We start from the raw sequence: 17,316 nt of genomic DNA, 5'->3' as shown, positions 1-17,316 counted from the left end.
GTCAGCGGTGCATTATTCACATATGACAGCGCATTTTCGAGTAGTTAGTTATCCCTCCTGGGTTAGTTGATAACATAATTGATTATAGGTACCAGAATGTATCCCACGTTATCCAACTCTTGGTCTCCCACGGTGAATAACCCTTGATTCTGGACCAAAGGCCTAAAGGCGGTCCCGTAGAGACATGGACCATCAATTAGCGATGTCATTATTACATTAAAATTCTTCTTGAATTGGTATAACCAGTGGTGTGCATCCTATTATACACACAAGCACAAAATATATGTCGCTTCCCGACAAACACAACGCGAAACACATCACTAACTTAATGCACAAGGACATTGAACTAGTGCAAATTTAACCAAAATGTGTCTAATATGAGGAAACCTTCAATAAATCAATGTCAGCACTGTGCATAAAGATCTTATCTGAAATCAAAAATGTCTTTAAAAAATGTTTCTGTATAAATATAGGTGAGTAGCAGTTTGTCAGATTGGCATAGACTACGAATAAATGTTTTTACATAACGTAGCTTATTAGTATGTAACCAATATATTAATCTAAAAATAAATACATTAAACATCAGAAATTAATAATTATTATCTAGTTATACTGATTTTGTATTAAGGTAGATTTTTTAAAAGTTATGGAAACAAATACGCACCTATATAATTTTGTCTCGTACACATATACAAAATTTTGCTTGGTATGAATATAGAAAATAAAAACGTTAGCGAGTTCCTGGTAAGCTAAACCTGGTAGGCTCCTATAAACAAGGTACCGGCAGAAGAAGAACGACGTAGGTTCCCTCCACCACCCGTCATCTATGTACAGCCGTGGATATCCACGGCCGCCTTCCATGACGCTATAAACGTGTATGAAAGAGGTGATTTTAAGTGGTTATTCCGTCCCAAGATGGAGCCGCATGGACCTGATACTGCAACCATGCACCGTAGTGCTTAAAGAAGGAAGTTAAGAAAGGAAAAAAATGGACTCATATTAATATCAGGGACTGGTTTGAGCTCAGTACTATATCCCTATTTAATGCAGCGACAGGAGAAAGGTAACTAAAATCATTGCTGAATCCAATAACAGATATGACACAAAAAAAGAAGTTAAGGATAATTACTTTAGTTTATATGTCCTAACCTAACAAAACCTAACGCTCAGAACATAAATCACTCGAAAAGGTGACATACAGAATACTGAAAACAGTGGGTATTACTTCGATTTTTAATTTGTGCCACATTGTAATTTGGTAAAGCTGCCAGGAGCATGCTTGTGACCTTTAATAATCACAATAATAATTACCAGGCACCTGCGTCTACAACAATATACTATTGCTCTCTGAATAAAACGTGTAGGTTATTTTTTGTTTTAATTTATTATTATAATCAAAAATCGTACAGGTATATTCTGATACTTGCGATCCAACTCATTATAATAATATGTAGTTAACTAAAAATTTTACTCGGTTGGTGCACCTGCAGTATTGTAAATCCTAACTAATAAAGAAGATTTAAGTTATTTTATTTTGTACATTGCTTCTTCTTACAAATTTACCTTTACCTATCCACTTTTATCTTGGTCGGGGTACGCTACTGTGTATAATACTACTACCTATGTGGGTTTCTCTGAAAGATTGTATTATTCATCCCAAAAAGTTTACAGCTAGATATAATCATTTACCTTGATTTTGGAAGGATTTTTAATAGACAGGTATTCAATGTGCGTTTTACATCTTTTGCCGCAAATATTTCTCTTGTCTTAAGATTTATAATAATTATGTATTACCGGCCACTCTTCCGAATTTAATTTACGTGGTGTTCAAGTCGGCAGGAAGGTTTTCCTAGTGAAAAAATAGGTAAAATTTAGTTCCAGGATGTTCTGTCAATATTTTGCTAAATAGCAATTGTTATTGATTAATTAGACTCTAGACGCCACCCGTTGCATTGCTAAATGAAGCCGCGTGCCTTGTGTTTGGTTTGTGGGCGAGCGAACGCATTCATCTACAAATGTTCGAGACCATAGACCATTTCGTTAGTGCTCGCCCAAAGTGCTCGCACTAGACGCTCAGAATTAAAATATAATTTTCTATTTTGTTACGTTATATAGTATTTTTAAGAGGTCAAAATGCAACCATTAGATAAAGATATCCATAATTTAAGCTATTTTAAAGAAACACTAGGACACTGATATTAAAATATATAATAATATACAAATAAATTATCACGAACATGTATCAACTTACATATGAAACGTTATACCATCTTTTTGCTTATCAGTACGGCTACCACATTTTAAGACAACACACAGAACCATCTTTTCTACTTAATTAACTAAAAATATTTACCACTGACTTTATGTTTAACACAAAAATAGCAAGTTTAGCTTGCAGGTTATCGACGCTATGTGAAACGTTTCGCCCCGATTTTCCGGCGACACTTTTGGAAACTAGCTCACACATATGTAGACCTTTTATCTTACTCTGCGTGTCGCAGAGATTGTAAGGGTGCCGAATACTTTCTCACTCGCACTCATGCATCGTTTTTGTTCAGGTCTTGATTGATTACTATTTTTAGATTTATGATCGTTGGATTATTTTGAAAAATTATAAATGTTTTTTTTATTTTCATGACGAATTTTTTGTAATCAAATATAGTTTTATCAATACCTTTTTAGACGTGGAAGTATAAGTATGTAGGTTCTTAAGATCTCTAATCTCTAATAAAGTTTGTAGTGCCTTTTAGTGTATGTATTCTAACTTACATTTGAAATTTTTGAAGATAATAGTTTTTTGAAACAACTGAAATTATTTTTCTAAATATATAAATTTATAAATAATTAAATATTTTAGTAGGAATATTGATGAAAAAATGGTGCATACACTTGTCTATATAAATAATAAACAACTGAAGCAGGCTCTTTCAAAAAACTCTTCTGCAAAATATTTCAAATTTTCAACTGACGCTACGTTTACCATGCTTTTCTTTTTTTTTCTCTTCAATAATTATATTCATTACAGCTATACATAATATTTGATCAAATTTTATTTGATGTACGATATTATGCTTTTTGTGTCCACATGTTATTGGGACCATCAGATATTATTTTTTTCTATATTTTTATATTTATATTTATCCTCTGTGATTGATCCTGTTGGTTGACCTAAATAAATATTTTTTTTAAATACTACCAATAATGGAGACTTGCACTTAATGTAATCATCAGCCTGAGTAATCTTTTCCGACTTCTCGTTTATATAATCAATCTTTATATCCGCATTAAATACGCTTTTTTCGACGTACGTGTTTAATTCAATATTACAAAAGAGTTTTGAAAACGTTGTATCGCATTTTGCTTATTGAGTCAACAAACCTTTTCATTCTGGAGTATTAAAATGCATTAAAATTATATTATAAAAAAATCAATCCAATAATAATAATACATAGACACAAAAAACCTTCCCGAAACCCACTATCCCATACGTCAACACCAAATAAAAAACCATTTAAAATGAAATTAATCTAATGCAGCCAATAAAACTGAAAATTTATATGGACCATTAAATTTGGCAGGGATCAAAAAATAAAACCAAACATGCTGCCACCAAAAGCCACAACCTGTTGTCATGATTTATCTGAGAATGATTTGTGGTAACGATAAGAATTTAGAAGAATAACAAGTACACTCAGCTGGCGATCTAGTCGTATTGACAAAAGCTGAATTATGCCATTCATTCATCCGTCGCAAGTTTTTACCAAGTAACACACACTTAATGGCTTACCCTACCGGGTGTGGAATATTAAGCTCTGCATCTTGAATTTGTATAAAAGGATGAACTTACTTAAACACATGTTAAAGAATTTGTTATTTTCAATAGACACGTCTGTTTAATAATATGCATTAAAGTTTGTTACGTAAATGAAATACGGTTTGAATATTTGAGGGTAGTCGACGCGCGTTATTTTACATGGGTCATAAAGACCGTCATAAAGTACCCTGCTTCAAAACCTTCATGGTTTCTTATTAATCTATTCTGCGATTGGTACTCTTTTAAAATTATGTAAATTAAATACATCTATCACATAGCTCGATTCGAATGTATCTTTCTATACATTGCTATATACTAGCTTCCATATAGTATCCCGTTTGGATAGTAATACCTCAAGATCGGGAAATACAAAAATAATGAGAAGTCCATTACCTTCTGGCTTCTGTGTGCAAACACGTGTTACAGATTGTGGTATATTCAATATTTACGTCTGTATCACAATATGCATTGAAATGTGTCACGTAAGAGCAATGCGCATTTAATATTGGTAATATTTGAGGGGATTTTGAATTGTTTGCGTTAAATGGCTTGTCTCTCATTAAGTCATAAACAAAAACTGTTAGTATCATGAAATACATTAAATTATACATTGAATGATATTTTATAATTCTCGTCATTCTGATGATATTCCTAATGCCAACAGTCTAAAATTTACAATTTTTGACTTAAATGTTAGTTGATATTAATAAAATTTTATATGTGTAATATAATTTAATTAGTGCGGCGTATCGCTATGTTTAATAATATTTATGCAAAAGTCAAAGATCTATTTTTCGTATTAAACTACATATTAAATCAGACATTATATTCCGATGAATAAACAGATTAGTATTTTATTTGTATAACGATACATCCGATAAATAATAATATTTATCTGTAAAAAAAAACAATAACTCTTTATTGAAATTTTATGCAAAATATAGTGCCGAAACTTACAATGTGTACAATAAAATTTAGTTATTATTTAAATATCACTGCGCCAACAACTCCATGTTTTTATAGAGCATCGAGCCAATAAATTCTACGATTCGAATATTTAAGTACACTATGTCATGCACGATTAACCTCGCATTTGCAACAGTTAAAATTAAGTTAATCATTTTCTATATTTCAAGATCTAAAAGTATGTCCTTCTAAAATACGTACATAATTGTTAGGAATAAATTTTATGTAGTTTTGTGTAATTTAATATTGAAGATGTGTCGACTTTAACATACATATTTATTATCTATAAGGTATAATAAGGATAGGTACCAAAATTCTAAGAAACCCACCGGCATCGATTTGTAAAAAACCATATATATATAACCTATCGGCAAAATTGAAAAAAACCGTGTTGATTGATTCTCATAAAAGCCATATCATTTACGAAGCTACCACCATAGATCAATCGGTAGACATGACAGAGCTTTATCTTTATGGGAGTACCACCCGGATTCAAAATGAACCAACCTAAGACTTTATTTTAAAAAAGCTTTAACATTTAACCGTCATGTCAGCTATAGTATTTCTATTCTGCATTTTAAAATAAGCCATACCTTTGTTACAAGCGTTGTCTTACATATTATGAAGTTACTCAGAATTTGTCATATATGTAGGTACTAGAGATTGCAACCCCAGATAGAATTTTCAATTTTATGATTTCTGATTTAAAGATACTAATATAAACCTCGGGATCCAGGGATTGGTGTTTTTTTTTTTAGTTTTTCAATTAGGGATAAAGGATAAAACTAGGAAGAAATGCATATTTGGTGACATATTTTTATTAACTTGGCATATAAAAATAATTTATTCATCATCTGCAGTACAACCCAATACAGGTCTTGTCAGCCTCCAAAATATGTCTTTACACCCCTATATCTCCCATAAATTTCTTCCACAACTTACACATTATAATATATTCCTTGTTTGTTTCTACACACCAGCCTGCATTAAATAAACTGAAGTACTTAACATACATAACTTGAAAATACCTCAAATATATACCTACTAAAAAAGATCATATTTGAAAAAAATACGACGCCCGACGGGATTTTAACCCATATATCCACTGGTATCACGCTAATATATGTTAACCAATTAAACTACGGGCCACCTACTCAATTAGATAATTTTAATCAGTTTAATTTTTGACTATCAGTATTTGTGTTTTAAATTAAGGAATCATTAATTGCCTTAATTACTAACTGACACCTCGCCAAATATTAAGTTATAACGTCTACTTGAACATGTTCATAATTTATAATAAACCATTTATTTTCTTTTATTCAACGAATAATTCACAAGATTTGAGAATGTAACATTGTATATATTGAACATAACTTAAAAAAAAACACCTCAAATATATAAGTACCTACTAGAAAAAAATACGACGCCTGACGGGATTTGAACCCGTATATCCACTGATATCGCGCCAATATGCTTTAACCAATTAAGCTACGGCTCTCCTACTTAATAACGATATTTTTTTCTAATGTAATTTTATTTGAGGTCATTTCAAATAATGTATTTTCAATATACTTATAGAATGTTACATTCTCAAATGTTATGAATTATTCGTTGAATAAATGAAATGGTTTTTTAAATACTAATGATTTAATGATTTAACTCCCAAAATAAACTATATATATATACACATATTTATTTATTGGTCATTTATTTATTCTTGTGATTCACTTAGGTACATGTTTCCAGGATCATAATGTATTATTATGACTTATAAATTATATACTGGTCATCCTATATTGGTAGTGCTGGCTCATTGGCGGTCAACCTAAGCCACAAGGGCGGCGGCAAACGTGTCATTAAATTGGAAGATATAAATAAATAAAATATACTGAAACACGAGCGTTTTTTACGGCGTGGGCCCCTAAAATAATATCGCTATACAATCAAAGCTTTCGAGATGTGGCTGTATAGACGCATCCTCAAAATTCCTTCGACTGACCGGGTGACAAAATAAATTGTTGAGATATAGCCGTCTAATAGAATAATATAATAGAATAAAGAAGTACGTGTCGACATCTAGCGCTCGCTCCGCCGAAGCTAGATACCGACTATTGTTTGTAAGAGGGAGACAGATTCTTCTTCCCCCTCTTATGCCGCACCTGTGTGTGGCGTGATAGTTGTCATCGGTTATTTAGAGCACACGCGCATATAAAATGTGATCCTTCTGTATAATAATATTCATGCAGATTTAATATAAATAAAGTTAATCGTATATTAAAACCACGTTGCTTATTTACGATCCTCAAAACAATCCACAATTCCCAACATAAATGTTGAAGCTCTCAATCGAATGGGGAAGGACCGAGAAGTTCTGCGTAGTATCAAAACCAGGAAATTACAGTACCTCGGCCACATTATGAGAGGACAAAGGTACAGTATTCCCCAACTTATCATTCAAGGAAACATCAATGGTAAGCGTGGTAGAGGACGGCGTCGCATTTCGTGGCTTAAGAACCTCCGTGATTGGCACTGAACTGTTCCGGGTAGCAGACGTCAAATCTAAGATCGCCTTGATGGTGGCCGACCTCCGCTAGGGGAAGGCACAATAAGAAGATACAATGAAAAGAAACAGTTCTCATATCCTTGAGCCTAGGCCCTAGATAATATGTTATTTGTGGTTATATTGTGTTAGCGGTCCTCTCTTTGGAAAATTGAAAAATAGTTTTTCGTACAAGTCTGTTTACTGGAAGCCATGAGGGAACAGCGGCAATTTTTTTTGCCGATTTCGACAAAATTCATGAATTCAAAAATGATAACCTAACCTAACAAATAATCCAGTATATCGGCTATTTTCAAAATTTGTTTGCCGTTAGCTTCCACTAAACAGACAAGAACCTAGTTTTTCAATATTTTTCATATATAAAATTCTCCACTTTAATCTTAGTGGAACATCAATATTTCTAAATAATCTCAAATCAATGATACATTTTTTTAATTAATACAAATTACCTCTTTGGCAAAGTACTGATACTGAATGAAAATTCTATTCGTAGTGAATGCTTCCCATTGTTCGTGTACCAATCGGTGTTGCCAACCGTACTATAATTATAGCACAATACTATAATTTTGAATGCGCGAAAAATATTAAATTCTATAATTTTACACAAATATCCCAAAAATACCTAGATATACGTTTGAAGGATTCGAGACGAAAATGTTCCTGTACCATAGTTTTTTCCAGAAAAACTATAATTGTTACGCTTTTGTACTAGAATCAATATAGAAAAAGATGGCAACAGAAATTAAAATAAATATTAAAAAGCTTCGCGAGACAGTATGCATGATTATTTATATATAAGTAGGTAAGTTTTTTTTAAATAATGTATAAAATCTATATTCGAATAATATTATTAATCTACTATCTATTTTCAAAAATTATATCTTCTACGCCAATAAGTTTATTTAACATTTGAATATACAACAAAAAATATTAGGTAAATATAATTATTATTACATATTAAGAATATTAAAAAAAAACAATACAGTAAAGGTAAATGATTATTGCAGCGGATTATGCCTTTTATAAAATGTTCCGTTGTACGTTAACCAAATGCATCCCGTGTCTACCTTCTGAATCACGATATTCCCAGCGGGCTTTTTAGCCAAAAAATTAATAAACTTGTTAGAGCCTTGTTAGGAGGCCCTAACGAGCGAATAAAAAATAATAAAAATACAACACTGACCAAACAAAAAGCCGACGCGTACGGTCAGTATAAGAGGTTGGTATTTAATGTCTTAACCAAAGCTTGATCCAAGTAAATTGAATTGCCGTAAATATACTGCCATTTTTTAAATAAGTATTTATCGCAGTTCTTAGACATGAACCAAAAATCTACTAACTTGAGGTGCGGCGTTTTGACTAACTAATATGTCACAATACAAAGGCAATACTCACATCGTGACACTGGCGCAAAGGCCCGGCATCAAATTATAATTGTCAATCTGTACGCTAATACATAACGTAATCCTACAATATTTAGAATTATCGTAATAATATAGATAACTTAACAAACTTAACGACATTGTTTCTAAAACTTTTATAATGAAGTTCAACCACATAATCATTTAAATAATTAATAATCGTATAGGTATATTGCAGCTGTACTTATTCATTATTTTTTAATAATATTAGCTTGACTGTTTTCATTGCCTTACGCATCATATCTCTTTCATATCAGGCTCTCGTAGACTAATGCGTAGAGTTGCATTTTCATAACTTTGCACTCCGGCTCTAGGATGAAAATGATGTAAGTAATAATATATTCTAAAAATATTTGTGTTTGTTCATATAAAAGTATCTATTTATTTTCTTATTACTACATTATACAAGTGAATATCATTATTTGATCTAATTGTATGTGAGCTAATTAGGTAAAAAGGCGTATCAGTGTAGTAAAAAATTCAAAGAAATGCAAGCTTTTCTTAGCTTTTCAATATATTATATTTGATCCAATTCAGATACCCCACAGCTTTAACAATCATAACTACTCATAGAACCAATTCTATCAATGTTACCACAAATTTTTAGCTGTATAATTTATTTAGGAGTGGATATAGTTATTTTTATAATCATTCCTCGTTTATTTTCATAAAAACAATTTACTACAAGCACTGTATAAAACATTCCATCAAGTAAATTCAAGATTGTAATATCATAGAAGAATTTTTTCAATCAATTCATTTAAAAAAGTAACATTTCTGAGGATTTTATATTATGTGGCTTTAATACTTGTAAGATGGCCAAGTTCTTCATAATATTATATTAAATTAATTAGATACCTACTTAATCCATACAGGTAAATTTATTCGTATGTCTTTATTATTATCTCCATTTAATCAATCATAATTAAATACAGTCAACTTTTTTTAAAAGCGTTATCTTTTAATTATTATGTAAAAAATAATAAATATATTTTTAAGAGATTACAGCCGATTATTTTTAGCGGCTTAATTTTTTTGAATGCAAATTATTATTTTTTTATATTTTCCAGGCAAAAGGGTGGTCTTATCTTTCGTGTCACGCAATTTAAATTCAAAACTCGGAAATGATTTATTATTTGCATGGAAAAGAGGTTTTTTTGACGGAGATATGAAAAAAACACGTTATGAATTTGAGATTTTTTCCCAAATTTGAATATGGAAATCACACAAACGAGAAACGACGTGCATTCGCAGAGAGAAATAGTGTTTGACCAAAAAGACAAATCTTTTTTGATACGTTTAAAAATGTTTTACGTGGTATTTTGTTACGAAATAATGTATGTGTATGAATACAGATATAATTGACTTAGTACCAGACTACTATAACCCAATCTAGTTCCATGATATAATTATCGTAGATCGCTCTTTTGGTACCGTTGCTACCTTTCAAAGTCAACAATAATATTATATTATCGAATATCATTATGACTATCCTAGATATAAATTCCCACTGAAAACATTTACGACTGGACTTATCGACAAAATTTTGTTGAAAGTACGAAATATTGAGGAATCTGGATTTACAAGTTATTTACAAGTAGATGGTTTGGTTGTTAGCAATTCGCCGAACACATCGGAGCACTGCGCTGGATCAGATATACGTGGATATTTTATTGTCATAATTTGCGTAAAGCCAAATAGTATAACTACATAATGACATGGTGATAATATGTTAATAATAGTTTACGTGTGCATATGTAACACATTTTACAATTAAATGAAACACGTATATTTTTCATTCACGTGAAAAAACAAAACTGTATCATAAAAATTCATTTGTCATTATTTTATATCCACAGATTACTATAGTAGAAAATTCATTGTCAAATAAACAAATTGCATGCGCAAACAAGACAAATAATAAATTAATTTATTATCTACACACTTTAGCACTCAGATTCAGAATATAAGTCAAATATTCTCAGTTAATACTGACTAATTTTAAATTCTTCTTTCAGTGCATATTATATGTACATTTACCTACATTCAAAAACATATTTTATCCATAATATGTATTTTTTGTTATTTTATCACATATATAATTTATATTATATTTACATGGGAAGGTGTTTACTATATTCTTAGAAATTGAATGAAAACTAGCAATGCCATAACACATAAATTATTTTAAAAGTTTGAATGAAATTTATTTAGTTTGAAAACACTGTTAACATCGTCTTCTTTCCGAAATATTGTAAGTATGCTTTGTTTATATGAAAGCTATTTGAATTTTTCCGAGAATAATCAATTTAGAATTATTATTATTTATCACTTGCATTTGAAAATTGACTTCGGAACTAATAATTAATGCGCAGTTATTACAGTGATTTCAATATCAGTATAAAACATTATAAAAATAATGGTAATAATATTTAGAGACAAAAGTAATGATAAACTGCTTTGCTAAGCCAAAAACAATTCTCTCAAATCGATCGGGTTAGCAACTACGTCTATCTCTGACAACAATTAATGTCAACTATCGGTAGTATGTATGACGAGATTGATTGCAGAACCAAACTGGCATGGAACGCATTTGAGCGTCGGAATAGTATCTTCAAAGTGACTTCCCATTGTGTCTTAAGCGTAAACTATTCAACAAATATGTCCTATCAGTGCTTACGTAAGTATGTGGAACATGGACTATTTAATTATAGAGAAATTCAAAAATTGCGAGTGGCAAAATTTTACATGGAAATTTGCCCGAACATGTCGCTCAACGATTGGCCAGCCACTGGACAAATGTCGTCGTATAGTGGTTGGTATTTAAGGACCACCAATCTGGCTAGACGAACTCATAAAGTTCGATGGATATTCGTGGTAGCGAATAACTGGGAACTGAAAAGAGTGGATGGAGTTACGGGAGGCCTTCATCAAGCAATGGATCAACTCCGGCTGATTGGTTGGGATTTGGATTGAAAATTATTTTCAATTGTAAATTTCAATCCTATGCAGTGTGCATTATTCATTTTTTTGAATTAATTAATTAATTATAAAAAAAATAGAGAGTCATAAATCATTATTATATTTTTTACGAAGCAATGTGTAGCTTACCATGACAAGATGGACAACAATGTCCAGCTGGCGCCGCCTTCGGCTTGTCACAAGGCGTATAACAGTGCATGGTAGACTCTGTGACGACACCAGCCTCGCACCTGAGAATCCGACATGGTTCACCTGGCTCCGTCCACTCGGTGTCACTGCTGTGAACCACACCTTTGTAAAGACACCCTGAAATAATAAATAAGCCATCATTTTATTTTTCTTAAAAACACTACGTCAAATGCACTTCAAAGATTTTTGTATAACTTTAGTAATTATTTATAATGCAGGACGTTGTAACTGTAACACAATATTGGCCATCTCAATATTCATAAAAGTCGATAATAAATTGTATATAATAAATAAAATATATTTTTAAAAAAAGCTTGAATTAGTTTAATTTTTAATATTCTTGTTATTTACATATTGTATAACACACTCAAAAGCTCTGACGTTATTAGTTCTAATATTTTTTTTTATTCGATACGGCTTCTTTAATTAAATAATTTCTTCGTGGAGTGATCACGGGAAATAATGACAAAATTCCAAACGGCATACGTCATGCGCTTTCACGAGTAAAGGCACCGTTTGACGCTGTCACATATTGTCACATTTGTAGACACTTTCTTTACATCGCTTTTGTGTTACGTTAACTAAAATAACCGCACGCGAGATTGTGAGCTATTGGAGCTATGCTAACCAGTGTTGTGAAAATAATTCATTCTGTGTTGTTAATTACATTTTTTTTAATACTAAATGAGCTATACATATATCTACTACAATACTACATGGTAGTATCTTGCCAAATCGGGAAGTACCTACCCAATATGGCACGATCTTTGATACGGTTTTCCAACGAAAATTAGAAACTTATAGTGTGAAGTTTCGGGAAGATGTACCTTTTTTAGCTATAATACACCAATATTTACGTAAATCTTAATATTAACTATCCATCGACTAAATTATTTGCACAATATATAACTTCACACTATGGGATGGGCTCAAAATGTACTTTTCGTGTTGTTTTAATACAACAAACTTCTGTTATTTCTGAATTAAAAATAACTTTCGCCGCTAAACAATAAATTAATTGTTTATGTGTTTACTTATCAATCCTTAACCAACTTCATGGGTTTCTATAAGTAGTTGTTGGTTAGATACTTGACACCTTTCGTGACACGCAAAGCTTCCGTGTCTAAACAAATAAACTAACCCCAAAAATAATTTTCCCCAAAATGACTCACAACACCGAACAATTTTACCGTAAGTATTTTTATCGCGGTTTTAAAATGATACTTCAACTTCTTATGAAATTAGGTCTATATTTTCAAATATAAAAAATCTTTTATGCTAAAGGCATTTTATTTAAGGACACTGACAACTAAGCGTGTATATGCGTACCAAACGTAAATAATGAATTGAAACAATATATTGACTTATTTCAATATTGTAAAATTAAAAATTATATTTAATTTACAGAGATACTTCAGATAAAGATTTATGTCATAGAAGACTCCACAAAACCTCCAATCAGGCCCATATTTGCATATAGATCAGAGTTCTGGGTCTTATAAAAACAAATGAGTGGAAGTTATTTATAAGGGTCTTCGGAGCCGTATGCTATGACAATGCCACGTGGGGAGGAAGGTACAATTACAAACTATGCGCATTAGACAGTGATAATACCCATTTCGTTTCACACGTGAAAGAGGTGCTACTCCTTTGGGGAGCCCATGTCTCGAGCATGGAAGATAGAACCATACAAGATATTCTTCTCCAATTGACGGAATTGAAAATATGGTTTGAGAGACCTAGATGTTTGCCAGAGTCCTTTCACACACGGGCCTAATTGGCCACGCCGATTTAATATCAACCAAGGCCAACTTTGAGGCATTCGAAAAATTTGCTGCATCATATGGAGGACGGAATAATTCCGATCCCTCTTTAGATTCATCACTTTCAACTCTTGACTCCTCTGTTTCGGCAGAGTTTCAGTAAACGGCTACAGAGGACACTTCATGTCATTAAAGATAAATGACGGCAGAGCAAGTCAAGATTCTTTTTATTTTCTAAAACTCTTTCTTTAAGTACTAAGGTGCATGGTTGCTACATCAGTCCCGTGCAGCATCGCTTCGGGATAAGGAAGTGTGGCACTAAATTTTTTTCATTCTGACACGTTTATAGCGTCATGGAAGGCGGCCGTGCACAAACCGCGGCTATGTGGCGGGTGGAGATGGGGAAACTCAAATCATTGCCCTTAGCTGAAATTTTCATAAAGAGTCACACCATCATTAGGAGAAAGATTTCCGCAGATAGTGGGATTAGACATGTTTTCTAACTAGAGCCTGATTAACATTGGGTGTGAGTGTCAGTCAAGATCGAGAAAATCGAGCTTTGGAGCAGTCACAAACAATACTAAAGATCGAATTGATATAAATAAAAAAAGTAAATAAGTAATTAATTATACACTTTTCTATAGTCAAGGAAAATCGTTTTGTAAAATACCAGAAAATTTATTAAACTACATTTTAATGACAAAAATAATGTGATAGCCTTCAACAGTTTTTTCGAACACTCAGTTTATTTTTGAATTAAAAAAATATTTCTTGTTAATGTTTTAGGTACGTATAGATTATTTAAAATGTAATAATAATAATATTAGTAAAATGTGCTAAATTGCAGTTTTCGTATTCTGTCACTTAAGACCCACCCTTTACTATAAAGAAATCTCTTAACACAGAACCTATTATACTTAAAATATATTATGCAATTTAGAAAAAAATGTATTTTGAGAAAGAGTTAAAAGAATATACCTACTAACTTTATCATGAAAAAATATTGATATCATTTATTTATAGTCAATTTTCTAAAATATATATAAAATATTTTTTCAAAATATCACAGTTGAATATTAGTTGAATTTAAGCTGGTGATTCACTCCACTGATAATCTTTGAGTATAAACCACGTAAAATTGCGTCGGGGCGCTGTCCGAAAATTGGAAAGTTTTCTTAGAATCAGCCATGTCGTTCAATAGTTGGAAAACCTCTGAATCATCGCAATATTTACAAACTTTAAACGTTTTATTATGGTAATATTTACAGCCAAATATAAGAAACGCAGGTCACTTAAAGGTGATGCGTCTACCTACTAGAGGCACCTAGCGGAAAAATACGAAGCTTGCAATTTGAGACATTTTTTTGAAAATAATTTATAATTTCAACAGTATTAATTATTGATAAATATGTATCTGAAAACATTAAAAAGAAAAATATTTTTTATTTTAAGTCAAAGATAAACTTACAATAATTGTAAAAAAATGTTAATTTGTTACATATTTACCTACACATTTACGTTATTATTACATTATATTTTATTGTCATATTTATTATTAAAATTTAGTTTATCAAATTTTCATTTTTTCTTTGTAAAGATTTTTGACTAATTCGTAGTTTTAATATTTTTCATATTTATTTTAAAAAACATCGATTTTTATAAAAATATAAATGTGTATAAATTTTACTATCTACTCAATTGTAACATTTAAATAATTCTTCATACACCCTCGTGACATCCACACTTCGATACGCTGCCGCGGGGTGACGTTTTCTCTCAATAATTATAGTATTATATCTCAATTCATAAAAAATAGTGATTGATGTAACCATTCATTACTGAAATGAAAGAGATTTTTATTACCTTTGCATCTGATACAGCATCCTTCTCTGGGCATTTGCATATAACAATTCTTCACATCGGGGCATTGTTCTTGCTGGCACTCGACGAAGCCATTCTGAAAAGAAAAATAAGTATATTTTAGATAATTTGCCATACTTTATTATTATACTCCACATGGCAATGCATGGATAACGTACGTTATTCTCATAATGTAAGGAATTTTGGGGTTGGGTGATAATATAAAACTTCCCATACACATATATAATATTATTATTCAAGAATTCACGTAGTAGATATTATGGTATACATCATTATATCATAAATACTTATTTGCAGAACGATATAGCCATCCAATAGATACGAATTTTATACAAAAAATAATAGTTACAAAGTTAACAAGAATTTTTAATTAAAACCGATATAAAAGTAATACATTCTGAATACTTGGCAATAAGTTATTCATACATAATATGCTGTCAAATAGTTTTTTACGTTTGTTAACAGGTTTTTATTATACATTTTCAATATTTAGCGGCTTTCACGGTGCAGTGTGTGAGGTGCTGGCCTTTCATCCGAGAGCTCTGGGTTCGATTCCCGGTGAGGTCACAATATATTTATGTGATTTTTCGCAAAGCCCGGGTGTTTGTGATTGTTTCACTCATATTCCTAAAATACACCACTGTTTCACTACACTACTGTCATTAGGCCTCTTAGCCTACTGTTGTGATATTATTAATATATATATATATCTTTTAGATAAATATTAATAAATATGTAATTTATATACTTGGATGTTTTAAATATTTTGTTCCAACGCTGCATACTCTATGCGTACCTAATATATGTTCCGACAATATAACATATTGTATCTTTAGATTGCAGTTCAAAATGTTTATTAAATCAACACATTTTTATTATTTTTTTACCAATTGACAAAAAAAAAATACTTGATACATTAGGTATAGGAAGGTACCTATATTATAAAAAAGTGCTTGTCTTTAAGGCCAAAAAATTTGGCCTTTAGCAGAATTTGCTATAATTATATACAAAATATACTTATGTACATATTTGAATTACGCCAATTGGTTAAATTCGGATTTACAACTTTTCTGGTTACTAAAATACGTATTTTATACGTTCTCTCATTTTATTATTATTTGAAACTTGAACTCTTCCAACCTGGCACTCGGTTATTGTTTTAAGCTCGTCGATACAATAAGCAGATACAATATATTATGCACTTATTATTAGAATATGTGCTGTTCGGTTAAAACTACGTAAGTCGAAAATATTAACTTCATTAGAAAGCACGTTTTACGAAGCAGTGTTGCTATTCGATACAATCATACATAAATAAAACGAATGCAGTATTTCACGAAATTTTCTTTTGACTTGTGTACTTACTTATAATCAATGGAAAAGCGAAAGCTTTTAAAGCTCATTTTAAACAAAAAATGACTAAAAATGTTTTACAAGAATGCGCAAGAGAAATAGAAATATCAAAATAATTTTTCTTGATGACGTAATACAATAATAGCTGGCAAATAATTGTTAAAACCAATACCGTACTACAGTGGTAATCAAACTATGCGCAGCAAGCTGTTTAAAATTTTTAATAATATCATACAATCTTAATACAACCACTGATGCATGATCCTAGCTTTGGAGCAGTTTGTCACCTCTAATGTTTTATATCACAATTTTGGACACCACCAACTGGTTTCAAAAATACTGTCATATGATTTGGAGAATTTCGCATATATTCAAAAACTGAGA

The 17,316-nt window shown here is 31.1% G+C and overlaps 1 protein-coding gene across 1 annotated transcript in view; it reads right to left on the bottom strand.

The window, feature by feature from the left end:
* Positions 1-17,316, bottom strand: part of cv-2 (crosveinless 2-secreting protein) — a 298,622-nt gene that overhangs the window by 39,716 nt on the left and 241,590 nt on the right. Inside the window, exons 4-5 of the mRNA XM_085957671.1 lie at positions 15,562-15,655; positions 11,876-12,052 (exon numbers count right to left, since the gene is read on the bottom strand). Of these exons, the coding sequence (XP_085813797.1) occupies positions 11,876-12,052; positions 15,562-15,655 (271 nt within the window). The remainder of the gene's footprint in view (positions 1-11,875; positions 12,053-15,561; positions 15,656-17,316) is intronic.

Source organism: Rhyacophila brunnea, unplaced genomic scaffold (genome assembly GCF_057557595.1).
Source record: "Rhyacophila brunnea isolate RB1 unplaced genomic scaffold, BYU_Rbru_1.0 scaffold_7, whole genome shotgun sequence".
In the NCBI taxonomy this organism is placed as follows: Eukaryota; Metazoa; Arthropoda; class Insecta; order Trichoptera; family Rhyacophilidae; genus Rhyacophila; species Rhyacophila brunnea.
The sequence above is the reverse complement of the archived record's forward strand: the minus strand, read 5'-3'. Positions and strand labels throughout refer to the sequence as shown.